Raw genomic sequence first — 25940 nt, forward strand, 5'->3', positions numbered from 1 at the left:
CAATGTGTCCATGGGGGGGGGGGGGTACATAGCCGTCACGCCTCTTCCCATAGACATGAATGGAGGGGGTGTGACGACTGTGGTCACAATCATCCAGCAAGGAGCGGTGTTCGCTCCATGCACCAAATGACTGGGGTGCTGTGCCGGAGATCGCAGGGTCCCAGCTTGGGGGACCCTCACGATCACAAATTATATCCCCTATCCTTTGGAAAGGGGATACGATGTTTAGGGGCAGAGTGCCCCTTTGTATATCCAGGGAAGGAAGCTTATTGTACATGCTTTCTATTCTGAAAACAGCACTCTCGGCCAAAACATTTCGACCACCGATTTATATTGGTGCATCACTAATCCACTTGTTATTCCAACATCCTGTGAAGCAAATAAAGGAAGGGAAAAAGATGGAGAGGATAGCGCCTCGCGTAATACCGTGGGCTTTATGTCCCCACAATAGCCCCGGTTGTGAAATGTGCTCACCTGGGGTTAGTCTTGGTATATGCATATCATATTCATTCCTTTTCTGCAATTGAGAAAGAGGGAACTTGCCCCCGAAATGCGCCCTTTAAGCCTTTAATTTTGCTCTACGCCAATATCCCAAGGTATTTACTTTGAATCAAGATAGGAAAAGAGGTGGGGTGGCCATTATGTTCTCCAAAAATTGCCCTTTTCAAGTGCAATATCCGATCCGAATGGTAGATATATCATTATTTCTGGCAGATTATACAATACCCCCATTACTCTCTGTAATTTATACTCACCTAACCACTCTCAAATAACCTTTTTAAAACTGGTTTTCAATAAATTGCCTATATTCCTTCCGACAACTATATTAACAGGTGGTGACTTCAACATTACGTTCTCTGACACTACAGATAAACATTCGATCGACCACCCTACCCTGTCACCAGCTTCTATCCGCCTATCTTCACAATTTAGGCAATTAATCAGGAAACACCACTCATTTGATCTATGGCGCATACTTAACCCAAAAAATAGGGAATTCACTTTTTATTCCCACCCACATACCACCCATACAAGGATATACACCTTTTTCGGTAATGTGTTGGCCCTACGTCTCTCAGAAAAATCTGTGATCCATCCCATCACATGGTCCGACCATGCTCCAATTACATTAGAGTTAAAAGATGGTTCGGCTCCATGAAGGGTGTGTCATTGGAGACTAAATGAGTCATTGCTTAAAAAAAAAAAAAAATACATAAAAAATTATTGAAGGAATGTTTGAAGGAATATTTTGTGTATAATATAGGGTCGGTCTCATCCTCCACTCTATGGGAACCACATAAATCAGTTTTCAGGCGTCAATGTATAGCATTATCTTCTAGAATTAAGAAGGAACTGCTGAAGGACTCATCTGATTTAGAGAAATCACTAAAATCCCTAGAGCGGAGGATACAGACTCGCCCCACAATAGCACTTCTGAGACGTATCACCCAGACAAGAAACAAACAGAGACATGGAGGTTAATAATGCAGAGAAACTGGTTACATACGCCAAACATAAGTATTATGCTAGGGCGAATAAGACCCACTCCTTGCTTGCTTCCCAACTTAACTCTCAGTCCCTTCAGTCTAACCCACTTAAAATAAAAGATAAATCATGTCATATCATATATGACCCGGAACATATTGCTAAATTGTTCGGGGATTACTATTCTCAACTATATAATTTAGATCCTGACCATCCTTTTGATCCTGCAAACAGAAACGTATTGTTTAATCTTACCTAGATAAATGTAACTTGCCAAGAATCACATTAGATGACCTACAATTACTTAATTCTCAAATTACGTCAGAAGAATTGCAGGCTACAATAAAAAGTTTACCTAATGGTAAGTCCCAGGGACCTGACGCTCTTACGTATTTATATTATTAAAGTGTTTTGGACACCCTTACCCCCCACAAGTTGACTTTATTTAATTATTTTTTATCATCAGGTGAGCCCATTCCTTCCACTATGCTCGACTCCTATATTATAGTTCTTCCCAAGCCATCTGAGTGTGCAAATTATTGCCCAGTCTTCCTGCTAAACTCAGATTCTTTTCCAAATTGTTGGTTAATAGGTTGGGCGAGGTACTCCCTAAATTAGTTCACAAAGATCAAGTGGGGTTTGTGCAACGTAGGCAGGCTGGGGACAGCACGAGAAGGAACATAAAAATCATAGATCATTTTTTTTAAACAAAAAGAAAACAGGTCTTCTACTCAGCTTAGATGCTGAAAAAGCATTCAACAGGTTGAGTTGGCCATTTCTCATGGAAGCCCACAAGTCTTATGGTGTCGGGTTATTTGGTACTGATATAATCAGATGTTCTAATATGAAAGATAAAACATGGCAAAATGTCCGCCATGTTGTAGGAATTCTCAGAAGGCCCCGAGTAAGTAGGCCTAAGTGGAGTTCATTGAAAGATCACAGTATCTCTAGAAATGTGTATTCCTTTGAATGTTTGCAAAGATGTTATCTCTCTAATAGACATGTAGATATAAACTATGGGGTCTGGCAAACAAGTCAGAAAATGGTCTACTGACAAAAGTCTTGAGAGCAGTAAATACTTGAGATCTTTAAATCTTGACGGTGTTAGCTGGGTTTGAACACAATAGCTTTCATATTTACTAAGCTAGGGATACTGGGGGACTGTAAACAAAAGACATGTCTCTGATAGTCAACAAGGTGCGATTCTGCCAGCCAAAAGTGAAATACAAGTTAATATAGATGTCTTCATAAAACCATTCCTTATAATATGATCAATGTAGCATGAATATGCTGTCTAGCCCTATTATAACAATATTGATATATAACTGATTGATAGTGGCATTATAACAATTATTATTATTATTATTATTATGTATACAGCTATGTAGCTAAATGCTGTATTCAATTTGTCTAAATAATGTATGGGATGTTCAATCATGTAATTTTCAGTTGCCTGATAAGTTCATTCAGAAATCATATATCATATAATGATAAATAAAGTAGCCATGATACATTATATAGATATATCTATCACTTATGGTGAATTTAATCACACATAGAATATACAGTTATCATTAATGATTAGCTGTGATGTCATGTGACTAGGCATGTGACTAGCCCTGATCTCCATACACACACCAACCCCAGTCATCATTGGATGATCTGATATTTGTTTGGGTGGATCTTCTGAAAACAAGCTAAAAGCAGGTGTAAGGAGAACTGGAAGAACTGCAGGGAACTGCAAAAGGAGGCATCACAGAAGCAACACAGATCCCTATTACTGAAGTTCCTAGAAGCTATCTGAAGGGGTGGAGCCATGAAGAGTCAGGGGGAGAGTATGTCCTATAGCCCACTCTTCTCTGATAACCGGTTATGACTACAGGCATCCCCATGGACCCCAGGCAGCCATCTATCTTTTATCCAGGATTACAACCGTGCCTACACTCGGTAAGATACAAAGGTTTCTTATTTGATTAAGTTACCTCTTTTTTAATGTGGACGGAATTATGTTATGTAGATGAGCAGACCTGACATATATAATCTCAATTATGATATGTAATAGTAGTTTATAAGCCACACACCCTTCTACTGCAGATGAACGGGGCTCGTCTTATGGGGATCAATGCAATGATCATATTGCATATTAGCATAGTCTGATGGGCTCTTTCTCTGCTTCACCACATGAAATAATAATTACCACAAGGAAACTTAATTTAAGTCTTCCTAATTAGTAGCGTACTATAAATTATATATTTAGTACCGTATCTTACCAGAGATAGTTGTGGTTCGAACTGGGCGGGGTTTACTCCCATTTTATATATGTAAAATGCCCATTAGATATCATGTAATATGATTATCTCTATGCATAGTAATATAAATGATGCCTGAACTAACCTACTTCTGTGACTAAGCTTAATATTATTAAATAACATACTAATACTCCATTGATTTATATCTAACATTAAGTCATTGATATTCTTAACATAATTGTATTTATATTATGGTCTGTTTTTATTACTCTTTAATGTAAATCAATTATAATCAATAAATGTACATATAATTTTTATAATAACTGTGTTATTTTTTTATATTGCAAAAGTTACATCTACCACTACTTCAAAGAACTCGTATCTGGGAAAAGGCGGGCCCAGATATGGTGAATTGCATGGTTTGTATATTTTTGGCAAATTATAACGGTCATAATATTAATATTTTTGTTGACCATAATTAATAATTCATAATTCATAAATTAGTTATTATCCCCATTCTTTAAGATTTCCAATGGGACAAAACAGGGGTGTTCCCCATCTCCTTTATTATTCGTATTAAGTATAGAGCCCTCTAGCAGCTAGTATAAGAAACAACTCTGACATAAATGGAGTTAGATTGGACTCTTCAGAGTTCAAGATTTCTCTATTTGTGGACGACGTCCTCCTCACATAAACAAACCCCCACATTTCCCTACCTACCCTCCTCTCCTCTATCCAACTGTATTCTAAAGTGTCAGGTTATAAAATCAATTCTACTAAAACTGAAGCGTTACTCATAAACATTACAGGACCTGACCTTCAGAGACTACAGCTAAATTATAATTTTAGCTGCAAAACACCTCATTAAAATATCTTGGGATCAAACTCACTCCAAACTTCACTTCCTTGTTTAAATATAATTTTCCCTCGCTTATTCAGGAGATTAACGCCTTACTGACTAAATGTTATGATGACTGTCTTACCCAAGGCCCTTTACCTCTTCGAAACCTTACCCATTCCTGTTCCCAAAAAGACCTTGCAAAAACTCCAATAGTCACTATTAAAATTTGTATGGAAAGGGGAACGCCATAGAATCCCTTTTTCGGTTTTGGCATCACCTAAAAACGTTGGCGGTCTGGCATTCCGGCATATTTTATTGCTGCTCCTCTCAGTTCCCATATATGGGCCTGGAACCCAACCGAAACTTTCAAAGACCTACTGGGCTCCATGAAACTTACTAACAATATCTGGGAGAGATCCTCTTCTGCATTTCTCCTGAAATCACCTAAATCCTTGTTAACCCCCTTGCGCTTTAACTTTTTTATTCCATTGAGTAAATATATTGATGTGATCTCTCCTTGGATGAAGGATAGATTGTTTCAACTAATTGACATAATTGACCCACTTAGGTGTACCATTTTACCTTTGTGACCCTCCAAGACAAATATGATCTCCCTGACTCTTCCCTTCCCTTGTATAGGGAAATCATCAATAAATGTTTCCCCTCTTCCATGAATAGACCACTTCCCTCCCTAACACCATTTGAAGCAATATGCAGAAAAACAGTGACATCTAAAGGCCTTATTTCACAAATTTAGAACATTCTGGTAACACCCACTGATCTGGACTTAAACCCTCATTCATACAAGTCCAAGTGGGAATCTTATCTGGGAAAACACATTCCATTATAGTACTGGCAAAGGATTTGGTCTCATGCTGTAAATCTTCTTCGTTTATCTCACATAAGGATAATCAATTTAAAATACTCATGTTTTGGTACCATACCCCAGATGCATTACAACGTTTCTTTCCTCAAGTCTCCGAAACATGTTGGCGGTGTGGGATTGATAAAGGGACTCTCCCGCATATATTTTGGGAATGTTCTTTACTGAAACTGTTTTGGTTAAGGGTACGTAATATTATTCACAAACTACTTGGATATCTGGTCCATACGGATCCATCAATATTTCTCCTTAATCTCCTATGGAACTGTCTTAAGTTCCAGGTCAAACTGTGTCTCCACATTTTTTTTATTTTTTATTTTTTGAACTGTTAATTATTATTCAGAGTTTTTCAATAAAAACACAAACAAAGGCATGAGCAGGGAGAAATGAATCCCTGCAGCTCAGGACAAGTGAAACAAGTCAAAACACAGGGGCTAACAGTATAAACAGTCAAAACACAGGGGTTAAGAAAGTACAAGCCCCAGCTTGGGAGGGGATGGGGAATAGTGTCTCCACATCTTAACTGCATCTAAATGCCTCATAGCGCAGTATGGCAACGTACTGAGACACCACCCTTATTGGCACTACTAGGCAGGATTAGGGAGGTAAGATGGATGGAATATCTCTCTGCCCTCATATACCATACCATGTCTCAATTCCACTAGACATGGCGGCCCTGGGACTTATGGGAGGAAGAATCATACAGAGCCTAGTTAGTTTTCAACTCCCTCCACAGTATGAGACGGAGCGGATATACTTCTCCAATTCTCTTCTTCTTTCCCCAATTCTCTATCCTTATTGTTCCTTTTACCTTGTTCTTGATTTCCTCATGTATTCTCTATGTCATCTAGGGGTATACTCCCTCTCTCAACGAAATATGTAGATGGTAGAATAATTTTGGCCTATCGGGATAGGCCATACATCTGGTTTATGCCAAATCACTGAATCTTTATGCATTCTAGATACCAATATTTAGAAACCCCAACGAACCACATATTGTTTTCTTTACGCACACATTGAGGAATATATTGCCTTCAATTTAAAATGTCATGAATATTATTATACTGAATATATGATTCTGATTTCTTTACATTATTACGTGATGTACTTTTTGGTTTTCTGTACCTCATATGTTATATAAATATGAAAAAACGTCTTTAAAATAAACAATTACTTAGAAAAATATGAATGCTTTATTTTGAACTGGACTGGAATCGATTTGGTCTCTATAAGGCAGCGCCACAGCAAATCACCATTTTTCTTCCTCATCGTATTCACATCCTGTGGACATGGGATAACTTCATGAGAAGAATATCACTTTAAAGGGGTACTCCGGTGGAAAACTTAAAAAAAAAATGAACTGGTGCCAGAAGGTTAAACAGATTTGTAAATTACTTCTATTAAAAAATCTTAATCCTTTTAGTACTTTTTAGCAGCTGTATGCTACAGAGGAAATTCTTTTCTTTTTGAATTTCTATTTTGTGTTGTCCACAGTGCTCTCTGCTGACACCTCTGTCCGTGTCAGGAACTGTCCAGAGCAGAATCGGTTTGCTATGGGGATTTTCTCCTGCTCTGGACAGTTCCTGATACGGGCATCAGGTGTCAGCAGAGAGCACTGTGGACAACACAAAAAAGAAATTCAAAAAGTAAAGAATTTCCTCTGTAGCATCCAGCTGCTAATAAGTACTGAAAGAATTAAGATTTTTTAATAGAAGTAATTTACAAATCTGGTTAACTTTCTGGCACCAGTTCATTTAAAAAAATAAAAAAAAGGCTTCTACCGGATTACCCCTTTAAGTTCACTTATGCATCTGAGCAAAACCATTTCCTTTTCCATACTGCAATAAAAACAAAAAATAAAGATAAGAATTGCAGCATTTACTAAACTGCATCATGGCCCTGTATTATATATCATCTATGAATGTGCGTGCGCTATTGGCATTAGGGAACTGCATAAACAGCGATTCTTTATTAAACTTTCCTGCTCTCTCTACAAGCGTAAGCAATCCAATAACAGAGTAAGACAGCAGCAGGAAATCTGCTAATCCATACACAGAGCCACTAACCTTTTACAGCCGGCTGTATTCTATTTATGCAGCGACAGATAAAGACAGTGGTAAAATAGTTTGTACTTGCTAATGGGCTAACAGGGATGCCTTGGGGGGAAAGGGAATATGATGCCTTATCCTGAAACTATAAGCAGAATATTCCTGTGGAAGTAATTCTTATTAGCATAGACATAATATATTGGGACATCGCTATCATGCAATTCTAACGTATGCCATAAGTGGAGGAAGGCAATACATAATAGCATTTATACATGGATGCAAATATTATTTTAGGTAACAAAAAGCCCTAGGGATGACGTGAAACACCTGTTATTTTATAATCCTTAGCAGAGTAACAAATCGTGGTTGATATATAAAAGGCAACTGCGCTGGATGTGCTTAGTACTAGCACTACCCAACAAGGCCACAACAGCTGAGGTCTTAAACTGTGGCCCTGAAGATTTTGCAAAACTTCAAGGGCATGCTGGGAGTTGAAGTTTTGCAACATCTTACCACAGTTTAAGACCTCAGCTGTTGTGGCCTTGTTGGGTAGTGCTAGTACTCAGCACATCCAGCGCAGTTGGAGGGAGCTGGAGGGCCACAGTTTGAGACCACTGCATTAAAGGGATAAAGTCAATGAGCTCCTTCCGAGACTATCACGGAATAAACAGTTTTCCATCCCATTGCCGTTCCCCTACACTTGCAGATGTAAGACAAGTATACTCTAATGTCAAGTGCCTTTTACACATGAATTGCTCAAAAGCAGATGGAGAAAGTACGTTTAGCTGGACGGTACGCAAGTAAAAAAGCAGTGGTGCCCTCAGCAGTTCAGTCATGAGAAAAGAAGAAATATTGCATTGTTGCATTTCATTTTTTAAATTAAATTTGGATATAAAAATCTTATTCATTACTTCTACATTACATTACTACTGTATATTATTTTAACTGCACCATTTATCAGGGAAATAATAAAGGATATTGTCCATAAATGGCCCTGTACCTTTAATGGGATTAAATTATATATCTGCTATTTAAATGTAATCGTGCATAACAGTAGGATATTTTTCATCCCGAGTTAAAAGACAGTAGTGAAGCTTAAAAGGGGTACTCCAGTGGAAAACATTTTTAAATCAACTGGTGCCAGAAAGTTAAACACATTTGCAAATTACTTCTACTAAAAAATCTTTACCCTTCCAGTACTTTTTAGCAGCTGTATGCTACAGAGAAAATTCTTTTCTTTTTAAATTTCCTTTTTTGTCTTGTCCACAGTGCTCTCTGCTGACACCTCAGTCCGTTTCAGGAACTGCCCAGAACAGGAGAAAATCCCCATAGCAAACCTATGCTGCTCCAGACAGTTCCTGACACAGACAGAGGTGTCAGCAGAGAGCACTGTGGACAACACAAAAAAGAAATTCAAAAAGAAAAGAATTTCCTCTATAGCATACAGCTGCTAAAAAGTACTGGAAGGGTAAATATATTTTTAATAAAAGTAATTTACTTTTTGACATCAGTTCATTTAAAAAAAAAAAAAAAGTTTGCCACTGGAGTACCCCTTTAACGCCTCAGTGACCAAGCTATTTTGGGTATTATTGCCCAAACAGTTTTCTTCATTTTGCTTTATTGGTGTGTTCTAAGAACTGTTACTTTTATATTTTTTGGTCAGGGGCTTGTTTTTTGTTGGACAAGTTGTACTTTTAATGGCACCTTTTTGAGCTTCATATAACTTATTAATTCAATTTTATTTATTTTTGTTTGGGGGGTGGATAGTTCTTTCTTGCATTCAGACTTGACACCATTACCATGCAGTAAAAAAAAATGCCACTATACAACTTTATTCTATGGATCAGTATGACTACAGCAATTTATATAAGGTTTTTTTTTGTTTTTTTTTTGCGTGTGTTTTTTTTTCTTTTTTCGGTTTTAGTAGGTTGGTATAGTAGAAACACTTTTTATTAACAACAACAAAACAAATTGTTGCCACATTCCAAGACCCATAACTTTTTTTTTTTGACGGTGCTGTTGGCCCTAGCAGAACCTAGCAACCATGTCACAGAGCCCCAGAGATTCCTTACATGCCTTATTCAAGAAGGAAAAGCCGTAAGGTTATGGTACAGAGTATGGACAATAGAGGTCTATCCTCTTCAGCAATGAATTAGTCCCGTTTTTGTCTCGGACACAATGATAGCCAGAAATTGTCTATGCCATGTGGGAAATGCCATGAAAAGGCCTTTACGAGGAAACAACACACTGGTCCTATCCTGGGACTATGGTGTGGGGTGGCATAATGTACGGGGACCAGACCCCTCTAGTCTTCATTCCACGTACACAATTTTTGGAAGTTGTGGAAGCAGTAGTATGGCAATTTCTCTGAAATGTCCCAGGAGTTGTTTTTCAACGTGAAAAAGACAGATTACATGTTGCTCATGGCATTGTGAGCAGCCTGTGTGACCTAAACGTGCTACAATAGCCTCCAGCATCTTAGCACTTGTCTTCCATCAGCAACAGCAAAACGGCTAAAATGGCTATTTGGCAGCGCTGACTGATTCAGCTGCCGGATAGCCGTTAAATGTGCCCCGCTGATTAATACTTATTTGTCCCCGCCGCTCTGGTCTGTCATTGCGCCGCTCCTCTGCTGCCGCTCTCTGTCGCCGTCGCTCTCTGTCGCCATCATCGCGTTGCTGCTCATGCTGCCCCTATTGGGAGACGTGAGTGGCGATGTGATGACGGCGCCGGAGAGCGACATAGTGATACGGCATCAAAAGAGAGGCGAACTGACGGAACGGAGCGGCGGGGCCACACGAGTATAATCCATGGTATGTATCCCTCATGTATATTGAGGGACCACTGTAGAGATGTTCTAAATATTTTGTTTCCCTCTTTTGCATACTATTAACGTTTCATCATGTGATTTCCAGAATTCCACAACTTTTGTTTCTTAGTGTTGCAATTTTAAATGTTCAGAAGTGTATATATACACTCACTCAATATGTCTTTGTGACATTTCAGTGTTAGAACAGTGTAATGTAAATTATCTACATAGTAGAATGAAGAACCTGTTCTCACATCCTGCCTCAACCTAAGATGCTTTTTTTTTCTATTCTTCACATACTTAAGTGTATTTCCAATTAGACACTTGGGAGAAATTTCATCATTCAAAAAGAAAATTCCATCCTCTTGACTAAGGTCTTTTTTGATACTCCCCCGAGGATACAAAAAGGTTAAATGAAGCCTATACTTGCCAAGACAATAATAAATGATAAGCCAAACCCCACAGGAGAGTTTCCTTTATGCGGGATCGGAGAATGATCCGAGCGGCTGTGCTGTCTGCAACACTTCTGCTGACACTTGTGGTTGGTTGCTAAGCAAACCTGCTGTTCAATCACTTTGCCGGCATGCCAGCCACACAGACTAATGAGCAGCCCTCCAAAACCTTCCGAAAGAAACCCACACAGGCTGCAGACCGCCGGATTTATTTTACAATCGTCTTGCGCGCGCAGGGAAATAATTACTTTCTGTGCTTCATGAAAAATACATGGGAAAGAAAACATACTTTTAGCTTCATGAGTATAATTATAAATGGTTGTAGATAATATCCTTACAGCTAGCTATAGTCGCTTCGAATGTAGCTGGAGAGAACGTATGATCAGTTATAAACTGATATTAAAAGTAAAAAAGATTTTAGAAAAACATAACATAAAAACAGAAATGTTGTACTTGACATTAAACATTTTTTTTCTGATTAGAGCCAGATATGAAAACTATTTTCTGATTGTAATTTTATTTTTTTATTTTAGTAAAATATTATGGGGCCAGTCATTTTATGGTGGCAGTTGATTTTAACAGCATTTAGAGCAGTGGATCCCAACCTTCTTCTGCAGGGTACCCCTACCGAATTTGAACAAACCAAAAAAAAAAAAAGGGGTGAGGGTTGTTGTGGGTAAACAGCTGCAATGCACATTATCAATTTATCTGTTGGCTATGTAGATTACAGTGCTGCTTTGTACAGCAACTCGAAAGTGACATCTTCTAAAATCAGCGTCATTCCCTTCTCTTCTCCGGGTCTTCATGACGAACAATTCTTCACTGTTAAACATGCTAAACCCGCACTTTTACTGCATCAGCCTCTTCTTTTACAAGTGAAGAGGAATACAGGGGCGTATAGGTATAAAGTGGTAACAGAGGGGTGTAGAATAGTGTACATGGGTGACAGAGGGGTGTAAAATAGTGTACATGGGTGACAGACGGGTGTAGAATAGTGTACATTGGTGACAGAGGGGTGTAGAAGAGTGCACATTGGTGACAGGGGTGTAGAGGGGTGCACATGGGTGACAGAGGGGTGTTGAGGGGTGTACATGGGTGACAGAGGGGTGTTGAGGGGTGTACATGGGTGACAGAGGGGTGTTGAGGGGTGTACATGGGTGACAGATGGTTGTAGAAGAGTGTACATGGGTGACAGGGGAGTAGGGGTGCATTACCTCAATTAAGTTGAGCTGTTTTTCAATGTCCTACTGCAGGGGGACGGGAAGATGGTCCTGGGAGGATAGATGGTTGGTCCTGGGGCCGGGAGGATGGTCTAGTGCACCATCCCCATTACATATATCCCCTTCCCGGCCTGCACACCTGTGACTCACTCACAACACCACAGGGGGAGGGGGACGCTGTGTGCGCACGTACACGCAATGCGCATGCAGGCTTCCCTTCCCCCTGTGCTGCCCTAATTCACAGGCTCACAGGCCAGGGCAGGAGGTTTAAAAAAAAAAAAAATTGCCGGAGCATCGCAGTACCCCGGGCAGGGCCTGACAGGACCCTGGGGATCCAGGGAACCCCAGTTGGGAATCACTGATTTAGAGATATGGTTGACATCACCCATGAACCATAGACAACAATAGACAGGACATGTCCCATTCAGATAATTTGGAGACGCTACTGGGCATTCTCTGGGACCTTTGCAAAGGTCATTTTACAGGGATGGGGGAAGGTAAGCTCTGCAGTGTTACCTTTCACTGGTTCCCTTGTCTGCTCTGAGAAGAAAGGCATTACTGGGAAAAGATCTGTACAGAACAGGAAGTTTCAGCTTAGTTTTAGGCCTAGTGGCCAGAATGGAAACTGCAACAGTTCAGGATTACTTTAAAATATAGATGGTAAAATGGTAAATTAGAAATAACATCACCAAAAATTCATAAAAATATGTTCAACAAAAAAACTTGATTTAAAGGGGTACTCCGCCCCTAGACATCTAATCCCCTATCCTCACTACGTGCCTGATGACTGGTGATGCAGGGACCGGAGGATCGTGATGTCACTACCCCGCCCCCTTAATGCAAGTCTATAGGAGGGATGTGACGGCCACCACACCCCCTCCCATAGACTTGCATTAAGGGGGCAGGGCGTGACATCATGAGGGGGCAGGGTAGTGACTTCACGATCCTCCGGCCCCTGCATCACCAGTCATCAGGCACGGAGCGAAGCTCGCTCCGAGCACCAGATGATAGGGATGCTGCAGGAGAGATCGCAGGGGTATCGAGTGGCAGGACCCCCACGATCAGACATCTTATCCCTTATCCTTTGGATAGGACATAAGATGTCTAGGGGCACAGTACCCTTTTAAACAATTGGTCATTTTTTATAACATATTTTCTTAAAAATAAGGAATATTTTATAAAAATGTATCCACAGTGATCCATGGACGCAGACCAAAATACTTTTTATCACCAAATATAAGAACTCACAAATTTCAGTATAAAAATGTAACCAATTCTGAGTTATTCTAAACATCTGCATCCTGAATTAAATTATGTACAGTAAACATGATGTTAACCCAGACCCTTGCATACCAGACACTAGCAGAGGCTGTGAGAACCTGATGACTTATAAAAGAGTCCACCAAGTTCCACCAAGGTCTCCATTGTTTTTCTTGAGAAAAAAAAATAAAAAATAGCACCAATAGAAACATACCCTAAAAGACATTTTTACTAGGTCTGGGCGGTATGACCAAATATGTGTATCACTGTATGTTTGTACCTTTCGGTGCCTCCACGGTATATAATGGTATTTCCTCCTCCTCCTTCTCTTCCCCCCCCCCCCCCCCAAAATTAATTAGCAGCCCAGCGCTGCACTGTTCTGCCCCCCCCCCCCCCCCCCCCCAAATTAATTATCAGCCCAGCGCTGCCCCCATCGGGGTAAATACTCACATGCCACCCGCTAGCGCTGCCCTCCTCGTGCTGTTTGTTGCAGCCGCCGGCGCCGACACAAGGTAAACAAAATAAACTAACGCATGATCCGACGTCGGCCTTACGCTGGGGACGGGAACGTCGGACAGCCGTCAGCCTATCACCAGCCGCAGCGATGTTCCACCTCGGCCGCTGATAGGCTGAGCCCACTGTCATGTAAGGAGCTCTGGACGGCTTCTTACATGACAGTGGGCTCAGCCTATCACCGGCCGAGGCAGAACATAGCTGCGGCCGGTGATAGGCTGACGGCTGTCCGACGTTCCATTCCCTAGGAAGCAGATGAGGCCGGTATCAGACCAATGGGAGGTAAGATAAAGTTTATTTTGTTTATTTTTTGCAGCCCGGGCATAGGGATACAGCACAGTATAGAGCAGTGGTCTTCAACCTGCCGACCTCCAGATGTTACAAGACTACAACTCCCAGCATGCATGCTGAGAGTTGCAGATTTGCAACATCTGGAGGTCCGCAGATTGAAGACCACTGGTATAGAGTATCAGCGCTGGCGGCCACAACAAACAGGAGGGCGAGGATGGGGACAGCTCTAGGCTGATAATTAATTGGGGGGGCAGAACAGCGCTCGCGGGCAATATATGATTAGTTCCCCGATGTGGGGACAGCGCAGCGCTGGGCTAATTCATTCATTCCCGAGGGGGAGGGGCCAAACCGGTATTGAGGTATGGGTTAAAATTCATATCGTGCAGCACAAAAATGTTGGTATTCGGTATGAACCGGTATACCGCCCAGCCCTAATTTTTACCACTGAAATTTTCAGAGGTGCACTCAGAATATTCAAACATTATTTTGAGTAAGGCAGGGAATTTCTTTATTGATTATATATATATATATATATATATATATATATATATATATATATACATATATATACATATATATATATATACACACACAGTATATTTATATATATATATATATATATATATATATATATATATATATATATAATCTTATTTGAGGTCTCTGATATTGAACCTCCTATACATATACCTTGAGAGAAAGTGAAAAAGAATTAAAAGGGAGTATCAGACCGCAAGATAAATAGGATAGTATATATGTGTAGCTATACAGGTTTGTTCATAAACAGGACTAATAGTATACACGATTGGAGGTGATAGATGGATATGTATTTCCAGGGTAATGTTAGCGGAATAAATATAGTTAACACCTTAATAAATGATCTATACTTAAAAGAAGTGTAACAGAACAACATAATAAATTAACTAGGCAGTTATTGTGAAAAATAAAATACACTTAAAATAAAAAATGGGGATAAAATAATCAGACCAATTAGCAGTTTACAAAAAAAACGACAAGTCACAGGGTCCTTGTGGGTGTCCTAGCAGCAGCTAAATATCAATATTAATAATGATAGCTGCAAAGGGAAAATATCTTTCGATTATATGCACAATGAAAATATTAATATCAACACCTACTAAAATATAAATGCATACAATATATGTAATATCCAAATGAGAATTATATCAAAGTGAATAAGGCAGATTACTTGATATTATCCTTAAAACAGACAGTGCATAGTTAGCAAGAGTTCATAAGTTATAATGAATTTCTGTTGAAGAGGAGAATTCTGTTCCTTTGGAAAATATGAGACATTTTCTCTTCCAAAGGAACAGAAGGTTATGGACAATCCCAAATGTGACATTTGTAATTGACAAGGGGAATAGTACTGCCTGGTTTCTTTTTTTTCCTTTATTCATTTCCAGAATTGTTGCAGCTTCTGCCTCCTTTTATTCCATCAATTACTACTTCTCAATGTTTAAGGTTTTAGGTTTTGTATTTTCTTCTTTTTATGTTTGGTTATTTTTCCACTTGTTTTTACACTACTCATCTTTATTGAAACAATAACCCAGATGTACTAAACCTAATCTAATTCCTAGTAGGGATCGACCGATTATCGGTTTGGCCGATATTATCAGCAGATATTCATGATTTTGGACATTATCGGTATCGGCAATTACCTTGCCGATATGCCGATAATGCCCTTCCCCCCCCCACCTGGCCAGAGACCACCACCGCCGCTGCCCCATTACCTCCCCCCCATCCCCGGTTTTATAATTACCTGTTCCCGGGGCCCGGGGTCCGCGCTACTTCTGGCTCCTGCGACTTCTTGCACGCTGCGCAGCACAATGACGAGTGACGTCCTCAACGCGACGTCACCGTCAGTGCACACAGTGACAGCTCAGGACTCCACCGGAGCCTGAAGTAGCACGGACCACGAGCCCCGGGAACAGGTAATTATAAAACCGGGGATGGGGGGAGGCAATGGAGCAGCGGTGGTGGTTGGACTAGGGAGGACCCCAGGACAGGCAGGGGGAGAGAAGCGGGCGGCGGCAGTCACTGGCCCCGCAAAAGCCACTGCAGTTCATTGATATAAAAAGCACCCGTTTTAAATCATTGATCTGCAGCGGCTTCTGGGGGGGGAGCTAATAGCTGATAACTTATACCGGAATATCGGTATAAATTATCGGCTATCGGCCTCAAAGGTCACAGATTATCGGTATCGGCCCTAAAAAATTGATATCGGTCGATCCCTAATTCCTAGACAGTGTTAACTTAGACTAGTCAGTCTGATACATCTGACACATTTGTCTATCGAGTCGAAGTACAAACTATTATTTGGCTAGCTTTAAGCCAAAATAATGCCACATTTTTGCCACACGGTAACATTTTTAACTTTCTGTCTTAGCCATGCAGCCTTCTTGAGTGAGACACAGTTTACTATTCTTTTTGATGCACTGTGTGTAATAATTGGGTCACAATTGCCATGCACCACATTTCTAGCACATTTGGTGCCAAAATTCTGGGCCAATATCTTTACTGTACATGTTGTTCAGAAAAAGTAATGTAATAAGAAAAAAGTCGGCAACTCACCGGATGCTCTTCTTCTTTATTAAAATACTCACTTTACATAGTCGGGGAGGACAACAATACACGGGGGTACAGCAAGGCCTTAACATAGTCGGAGAGGACAACAATACACGGGGGTACAGCAAGGCCTTTATATAGACGGGGAGGACAACCATACACGGGGGTACAGCAAGGCCTTTATATAGACGGGGAGGACAACAAAACACAGGGAACAGCAAGGCCTTGCCTTGCCTTGCTGTACCCCCCTGTATTGTTGTCCTCCCCAACTATGTAAAATTAGTATTTTAATAAAGAAGAAGTAAGAAGAGCATCCGGTGAGTTGCCGACTGTCTCCTTTCTTATTACATTGTTGTCATGGATCCTATCATTTACTTCTACTAGCAGTATCAATATATTCCTAATATGAGATCTATAAGCTAGATATTAACACATTATAACCCTGTGTATTTGGTTCAGTGCAGGTGGACCGGCTTGCCGTTTCCCTTTAATAATGCTCGAGATCTGTTCTCCTTCAACCCTGCCTCAGTCATGGTCCATGTTCCTTCATCTCTGCTCGGATCTCATAAGCTGGAGACATATACAGATACTGCTAAGAGTGTGAACTAGCTGCTGTTCGATGGGTGGGATACACCCAACAGCACGGATCAATGTACTCTTGTGTTACTGCTTTTTCTTATTTTTAATAGCTGTGCGGCATCACTGAATAGAACACGCAGCTGCAGCAGGCTGTACTGTATGCGGAACAGAAATGTGCCATGAGCAGACAATGGCTTCTTCCAGGTTATTACTGTGGAGATGACAGCAAGTCTCAGTAGCGCAGCCTGCCTCACAGCTTGAGAAGCTCTGCTGCACACACTTTCTACCTTTCCAGAAACTCAAAATGCGACTAATGCTCTCCACAGACAACAATAACCACCATGGCAACGCAAAATTAGGTTAAAAATAGATGGAAAGGGTAAAAGGGAAATGCACTTGGTTCCCAGCTGCTGGAAAAAAAGATATGATGTAATTCGATTGTTTTCCAGACAGCTGGTATAAAATAAAAAATAAAAATAAATAAAAAAAAGAGAAAAATAACTTCAACTACATATTCGATATTAGCTCATCAATGCGATCCTTGAGCGATGATCCCAGCAGACCCTACCTGAAGGTTGACATTAAAGGGGTATTCTGGCTTTATACATCTTATCCCAGGGGACCTGCCGCTGGGGACCCCCGCGATCTTGGTGCAGCCGCCGGCATTCTTAGCCGGGCGCTGCCTCCAAGACTAGGACGTGACATCATGCCACGCCCCTCCATTCATGTCTATGGGAGGGGGCGTGATGGCCATCACGCCCCCTCCCATAGACCTGAATGGAGGGGCGTGGCGTTACATCCCTAGGGGTGTGGTGATGACATCACGTCCCTGTCTCAGAGGCAGAGCCCAACTCAGAATGCCAGGGGCTGCACAGAGATCATGGTGGTCCCCAGTGGCGCGACCCCTGCGATCATACATCTTATCCCCTATCGTTTGGTTGGGGGATAAGATGTATAGAGCCGGAATACCCCTTTAATAACGGTTTACATCCACAGTGATGGACACTGTATACAGTGCTGGCATTCAACTGAAAAATATATATGGGTGGGGCATTGTAAGGTATGACCTGTCAGTCAGCATCACTGGGAGTATTCTCACCCTCATGCCCCTTCAGCGGGATGCAAAGACTCTTTAGCCCTCAACCTACCTGTATTCAATTTTAGATATATTATAAACTATAACCTCTTAGTGGAAGAGAGGCAGGAAAAAACCTCACGATGTAGTTGCCAATTGCCTCATATTAGGTGTAATAAAAATAAACCCTTCCTAATTCCTGGAACAGTAACTCATCTACAGTATCAAGTACACATAACTTGTAATGCAAATACTTTTAAGGTATCCAGGCCAATTTATATATTGTGTGTCCCTTTCTATATGGCTGGGGGTGGTGAATAAAAAGAAGAAAAAAAAAGTCATACTTATCACTCTGGTCTGGTCAACGCTTCTTCCTTGTGACAAGTAGTCTCAGCAAGCACTGCTTACTTAGATAATTACTAACTTAGGTGGGACACTACTATGGCCAGTGTTAGCCATTTTTTGAGACTTGTCACCAGGAAGAAGCGGTGACAAGCAGGGACCAGACCGGGGTGTGGGGGGGGAGTATGACTTCCTTTTTATTCTTATACCACCCTGGCCATATAGAAAATACATTGGGGGAGATTTATCAAAACCTGTGCAGAAGAAAAGTTGACCAGTTGCCCATAGCAACCAATCAGATCACTTCCTTCATTTATTAGAGACCTTTTCAAAAATGAAAGAAGCGATCTGATTGGTTGCTATGGGCAACTGGTCAACTTTTCCTCTGCACGGGTTTTGATAAATCTCCTTCATTATGATCTTGGCCAACCCCCTCAACTATGAAAGCATGCTGTGTCAGAGAGTTCCATAGTCTCACTGCTCTTACAGTAAAGAATGATAGGGTGATGAGTCTTGTTTGTTTGTTTTTGTTTTTTTTAAAGACAATTCAAATTTCCTTGAAGACCACCCGAGAAAATAAATTAGTTCCTTACCTTGTCATCCTTTACTCTTCCTCGGACATCTCTTTCCCGATTTGACACCTTGTCGTTTTTTGAAATAGGATGCGCTCTGCCGACAGGGCCATGTGGTTGGATTCCAGGAGATTCTTTACGTAAAGGCTTTACATCTCTGTTAGGTCTTCTGACCTGGGGAGGAGCCCTGAAAAACATAAAAGGAAACCATAGGTTTAACTGAAATGTATTGGTTGGTGCCAAGAAATACTTACATTTATTGTTGTGACCGAAGTGGATGAAAAAAAAAATGCTCAAAACCTATATACAGTTTACATAGATGAAAAGTCAGCACTGTGGACCGACCATTCCTGTTCGAAGGTGTGTCAATCCTGGTAAATCCAATATTTTACAGAATCAGGATGGTCAAGATACAGTGATCGCCAATAAAATTAAAACCACCAGCAAAATAGTGTGCAGGCTCCAGCTTGTGCCTCTGAAACAACTCGGACGCATTGAGACCTGGACTCTATAGGACCTTTGAAGGTATCCTGTGGTACCAGGTATCAAGAGGTTAAGCAATAGATCCTTTAGGTCCCGTAAATTTTGGGGCGACAACTCCTTGGATCAGACTTGAGCTCCAAAATCCAACGTATTTCAGGTTAAAAAAAAGTTTCAGAATTTCTTTAAAAGAAGTACTCTGCTACTCAGCATTTGGAACAAACTGTTCCGAACGCTGGAGCTGGGAGCTCGTGACATCTTAGCCCCGCCCCCTCATTACATTATGTCCCGCCCCCTCAATGCAAGTCTATAGGAGGGGGCTTGACCGTCATCACGCTCCCTCCCATAGACTTGCATTGAGGGGGTGGGACATGATGTAATGAGGGGGTGGGACATGATGTAATGAGGGGGCGGGGCTATGACGTCACGAGCTCCCGGCTCCAGCGTTCGGAACAGTTTGTTCCAAAAGCTGACCACCCTTTTTAGCCTTTCTTCTACTTTGGGACATTTTTGACAGTGTTTTTTTTAGAAATATTTTTGCCTCTTTTTGACCAGAATACCAGACTATTTTTGGCCTGCAGAAGTATATGTCAGCATACCATTCTACCAGTATGCTAATGTATTCCAATAAACAAACAGCCCTTTTGTAATGTGAATATAATATTTTTTGTATTGATGTTTCAGGGATTTTTTTTGTTTGTTTTTTTGTGCACACTTCTTAAAAATGGTAGAAAACCAAAGCCAATTTCTTTCAAAAACAGCACCACCCCGGTCCTCAGGTTGTGTGTGGTATTGCAGCTCAGTTTTATTGAAGTGAATGGAGCCAAGTTGTAATACCACATACAACCTGAGAACAGGTATGGTGCTGTTTTTGAAGGAAATTATCTCTGGTTTTCAATTCCTGTATAGCCTATTTAAGTCATATTGTAAACCATCTTCTCCTTCTGCTTTCTAATACTCAACATTGAAAAAACAGATTAATTATTTTTCCCTGTTTCACTTGGACGCTGCCTTCTACCCCTCAGCCCTAGTTTCCAACTGACTGTCAAGCAGGAATAGGGTTGGGAGGAGGAGCAAGGAGGCGTTCCAGCCTTCAGTAATATAGGGGCTTGGGACCGCCTCTTTGACACTTTGTAATAGAAAATAAAAACATTTTCTATTGTTATGGAAGCACAGATGGGTATATGTCCAAACAGCACAGTGTCAGCAGTTTGGAACATGAATTGCATCTGACAGATTCCCTTCAAACTTATAACAATGACATAAAGGCAATCTACACCCTCTATACATAACATAGTAACATAGTTCCTAAGGTTAAAAAAAAGACCAGAGTCCATCACATTCAACCTATAACCCTAATGAGTCCCTACGGAGTTGATTCAGAGGAAGGCAAAAAACCCTCATACTAGAGGTAAAAATTCCTTCCCGACTCCAAATATAGCATCAGAATAAATCCCTGGATCAACGTTCTGTCCTTATAAATCTAGTATACATAACCAGCAATGTTATTATTCTCCAAAAATGCATCCAGACCCCTTTTGAACTCTTTTACAGAGTTCACCATGCCCACCTCCTCTGGCAGAGAATTCCACAGTCTCACTGCTCTTACAGTAAAGAACCCCCGTCTGTGCTGGTGTAGAAACCTTCTTTCCTCTAAACGTAGAGGATGCCCCCTTGTTATAGATACAGTCCTGGGTATAAATAGATCATGGGAGAGATCTCTGTACTGTCCCCTGATATATTTATACATAGTTATTAGTTCTCCCCTCTGCCTTCTTTTTTCTAAACTAAATAACCCTAATTCTGATAATCTTTCTGGGTGCTGTAGTCCTCCCATTCCCCGTATTACTCTGGTTGCCCGTCTTTGAACCCTCTCCAGCTCCACTACATCTTTCTTGTACACTGGTGCCCAGTACTGTACACAGACCGGCGGGAGCGAGCATTGGCTTCCCGGCCTTACACACCTGCCCCACCTCCCAGCACATACGCACCGCTGCTGCTCTGCACTCAGGTATTGCTTTTCCTGGGGGGGGGGGGTTGGGGGGAAAGCGTTATTCGGGGTAGCTCTGCGGCTATAATAAAGCCATTGTTTTCAAGAGAGAAGGGGGGGGGAGAGCGGGGTTCGGGGTAGCGCCTTGGACCTGGCCCTAACAAAGTTATTGTTTTCAACACAGGGTGCCTCCAGCTGTTTCACCACTACAACTCCCAGCATGCCCTGGCAGCCAATAGATGTCAGGGCAAGCTGGGAGTTGTAGTGGTGAAACAGCTGGAGGCACCCTGTATAGGTGAACTAAAGGTGGAATTCGGCCCCCCCAGCAGGCATCAGGGACGTCGCGCATGCTGGGGAAGTCTGCCTGGTATGTGAGCACACTACCAGGCAGACAAAAAGACATTTCTCAAATTTAAAGGCAGGGAGGGGGTTAGGGATAGATGGGCAATAGGCAGGGACAGAAAAAAATATAAAAGGATGGTGGGAGCTACTCTTTAAAAGAATATCCTACAACCTACAATAGCCGGACATCCGATTCCCTCCCCTACTGTCTCCCACATTCAAACTTTTTTTTTTTTTTTTACTTTCTTTTCCATTTTCCTTTACTTTATCATTTTTTGTTAAAGAAAAAATACTAGATGACTAATATTTCAATAAAAATACACTTGGCATTAGTCGTGTTTCAGAAGTATACAGATGAGAAGAATTTGCCTTCGCCGTATATTTCTCTTCCTCTGGCGTTGTGTCAACTGAGAGAATATATGATTTGTCTGAATCCTAACACAACAGAAACACGACGCATTATTATGTAAAAGTGTCAGAACGCTACTTCATCCCGCGGAAGTCATTCACTACCAGACATTTCAAGAATGAACAGGCGAACCAAGAAACAATTCATAAGGATATCCCACACAGCACAGCTCCCGGAAGGACCAGTCTGAGGAGCAAATAAAGAAAGTATTGATCTCACACTTAACCACTAAAGCCAATGAGTTCTTGGAAATATACCTGGAAACACACTGTAATGTCCTCAGTAAACAGCAGTGTGATAGAATTTCACCGACGTGTGGTATTTGCTACAAGGTCATATAAATCGAAGGTTTTTCCTAACTAATGGACTGCCCGGGAAAAAAATATAAAAAATAAAAATACAACGAAAAACACTAAAAGGTCAAATCAGTGTTAGAATGAAGATATAGGGGGAGATTTATCAAAACCTGTCCAAAGGAAAAGTTGCCCAGTTGCCCATAGCAACCAATCAGATCGCTTCTTTCATTTTGCAGAGGCCTTGTAAAAAATGAAAGAAGCGAGCTGATTGGTTGCTATGGGCAACTGGTCAACTTTTCCTCTGGACAGGTTTTGATAAATCTCCCCCTATATAGTTTTTTCATCGGACATACTTAAAGAGGTATCCTGATCTCCAAAATTTATGGCATAGACCAGTGTCTCCCAACCAGGGTGCCTCCAGCTGTTGCGAAACTACAACTTCTGGCATGCCCAGACAGCCTTCGAGAGAAAACAATACAAGTGTGTGTGTGTGCGTGTACAAGTCCCTAGGCCAGTGTTTCCCAACCAGGGTGCCTCCAGCTGTTGCAAAACTACAACTCCCAGCCTGCCCGGACAGCCTTCGGCTGTCCGGGCAGGCTGGGAGTTGTAGTTTTGCAACAGCTGGAGGCACCCTGGTTGGGAAACACTGGCTCAGACATAGGATATGTTCAAAATGTCTGATTAATGCAGGTCCAACAACAGGGACCCACATCTGTAGAAAAAACAAGGACCTCATAGGGCTGTCCAGATTAGTTGCGGCAGCCAGAGGTGGTCAGGATACAGAAAACAGCAGAGCGGGTTGATAGTTATGTATATTGCACTGATGAGTGATGAGATTAAAACATAACATTTATTTTTATGCTGATATATATATCTCAAAAGCACATTTGTATGCGCCGCCATCATAGTGTCCACGCTGAACGTAAATAAATGACAACAGTCTTGTATTGCAGGACCAACATCAGACTGTGGCATATATATATATATATATATATATATATATATATATATATATTCCTGGGCACACAATAATATATAAGTCTGTGCATCTGTATATCATAGTCTCTTAGCACAGAGCACATATATATTCAGAAATCCACATAAAGATATTGCAGCAACCATATACAGTGATATTTGGCGGTATCTGAGCAGATTAGTATTAAAAGTCTCTCCTATGAACATGCACCCATAATATTTTGCATGTCAGCTGCCATAGACACTAGAGATGAGCGAACTTACAGTAAATTCGATTCGTCACAAACTTCTCGGCTCGGCAGTTGATGACTTATCCTGCATAAATAAGTTCAGCTTTCAGGTGCTCCGGTGGGCTGGAAAAGGTGGATACATTCCTAGGAGTCTCTTTCCTAGGACTGTATCCATTTTTCCAGCCCACCGGAGCACCTGAAGGCTGAACTAATTTACGCTGGAAAAGTAGTCAACTGCCGAGCCGAGAAGTTCGTGACGAATCGAATTTACTGTAAGTTCGCTCATCTCTAATAGACACCTGCAGATTTACATATTGCACTGTAGAGAAAAACGTTACTTCTCCTGCTATCTTCCCAGTTTAGGTCATATAGCAGCGTATATTACATACAGATATTATTGCACATAGTCCTTGGGATTAAGTGTAACCGTTGTCAAGTGACATATATTCCGTAGGCACCACACATATACTCTTGCATGGGTATCACAGTTTTCGTGAGAGCATTATTAAAAGGGGTACTCCGATGGAACAGTTTTTTTTTTTTTTTTTAAATCAACTGGTGCCAGAAAGTTAAACAGATTTGTAAATTACTTCTATAAAAAAAAAAATCTTAATCCTTCCAGTACTTATTAGCTGCTGAATACTACAGAGGAAATTCTTTTATTTTTGGAACATAGTGTTCTCTGCTGACATCTCGAGCACAGCGCTCTCTCTGACATCTCTGCCTATTTTAGAAACTGACCAGAGCAGCATATGTTTGCTATGGGGATTTTCTCCTACCCTGGGCAGTTCTTAAAATGGACAGAGATGTCAGCAGAGAGCACTGTGCTCGTGATTCAGCAGAAAGCTCTGTGTTCCAAAAAGAAAATAATTTTCTCTGTAGTATTCAGCAACTAATAAGTACTGGAAGGATTAAGATTTTTAAATAGAAGTAATTTACAAATCTGTTTAACTTTCTAGCACCTGTTGATGTGAAAAAAAAAAAAAAGTTTTCCCACCGTAGTACCCCTTTAATATATAGATAGGTGTGATGTGCATTAAGGTGCTGCAAGTGGATATAGAAAAAAACCTGTGATCCTGGGCTTGCTTCGGTTGTGGTCCGAAATGCCGTTATGGCTAGTCAGATCCTCTAGTGTTGCGATTCTTGCAATTTGGCGCGTTTCCCTCTCTTCGGTCCATCAGGAATCATGATGTATCTACACATACATATTCATGTATAGCTGCTGTGAAGCGTATTGTGGACATGACACTGATGGCGGCCATGTAACGAGCTGCACTATATACATACTAGCCCATCCCCCATTTTTTACCTGCACTCAATAGCCGCCCCTTACATCCGACGTATGTCCGGTAACACACCTGGACTATATGTGAGGTGCGTTGCATACTTGCGACCATGAACAACCAGGTCACGGGGTCTAGGGACGTGTTTATCCACGCCTCGTTTTTATTGTGGTTGCCTGGCAATGAAGGATGTTGCGTATCAAGGTATCTGCTCTGCATCGGTAAATACGTGTAGTGTTATAATATCGACACCCACGATCGGTGCCTCTTATTTCTAAATAATCTCACATGGATATATATATTGATAACTACAGCCAATACTATAAAGTACACTATGATGCCGTAATGTAGATGGTATTACTATTAGCCTTAAACAAACAGCAGCCAAGACGCATCAGTACAATAACATAACGATAGCTAAGACCATAAAAACAAACTGATTTTGATTTCCAATATGTATATTGCAGTCATATAAAGCATGAATAGGAGATCAAATCATTTAAACCCAACGGTTCGACTGATTGTATTTTATATGTCCATTCTGCCTCTCTCCTGAGAAGAAGTTTATCCCATCGGATAAAGGTGGCAATATTGTAATTATGACCAGAGAGGAGTACAAGGGCATGTGCCAGAAATTTTAAAACATTGCGAATGTTATAACCAGCTGCGATGAGATCCTACAAAAACATATTGTGAGAAGCTTAATAAAATTTTGATCAGAGCAAAACAT

General features: G+C 41.0%; 1 protein-coding gene across 1 annotated transcript in view; it reads right to left on the reverse strand.

Annotated features, from left to right (window-relative positions):
* The window catches only part of KATNAL1 (katanin catalytic subunit A1 like 1), a 103533-nt gene that overhangs the window by 50754 nt on the left and 26839 nt on the right, over window positions 1–25940 (reverse strand). The window contains exon 4 of the mRNA XM_056561851.1: window positions 19227–19392. Within this exon, the coding sequence (XP_056417826.1) occupies window positions 19227–19392 (166 nt within the window). The remainder of the gene's footprint in view (window positions 1–19226; window positions 19393–25940) is intronic.

This window comes from Hyla sarda, chromosome 2 (genome assembly GCF_029499605.1).
Source record: "Hyla sarda isolate aHylSar1 chromosome 2, aHylSar1.hap1, whole genome shotgun sequence".
NCBI classification, from domain to species: Eukaryota; Metazoa; Chordata; class Amphibia; order Anura; family Hylidae; genus Hyla; species Hyla sarda.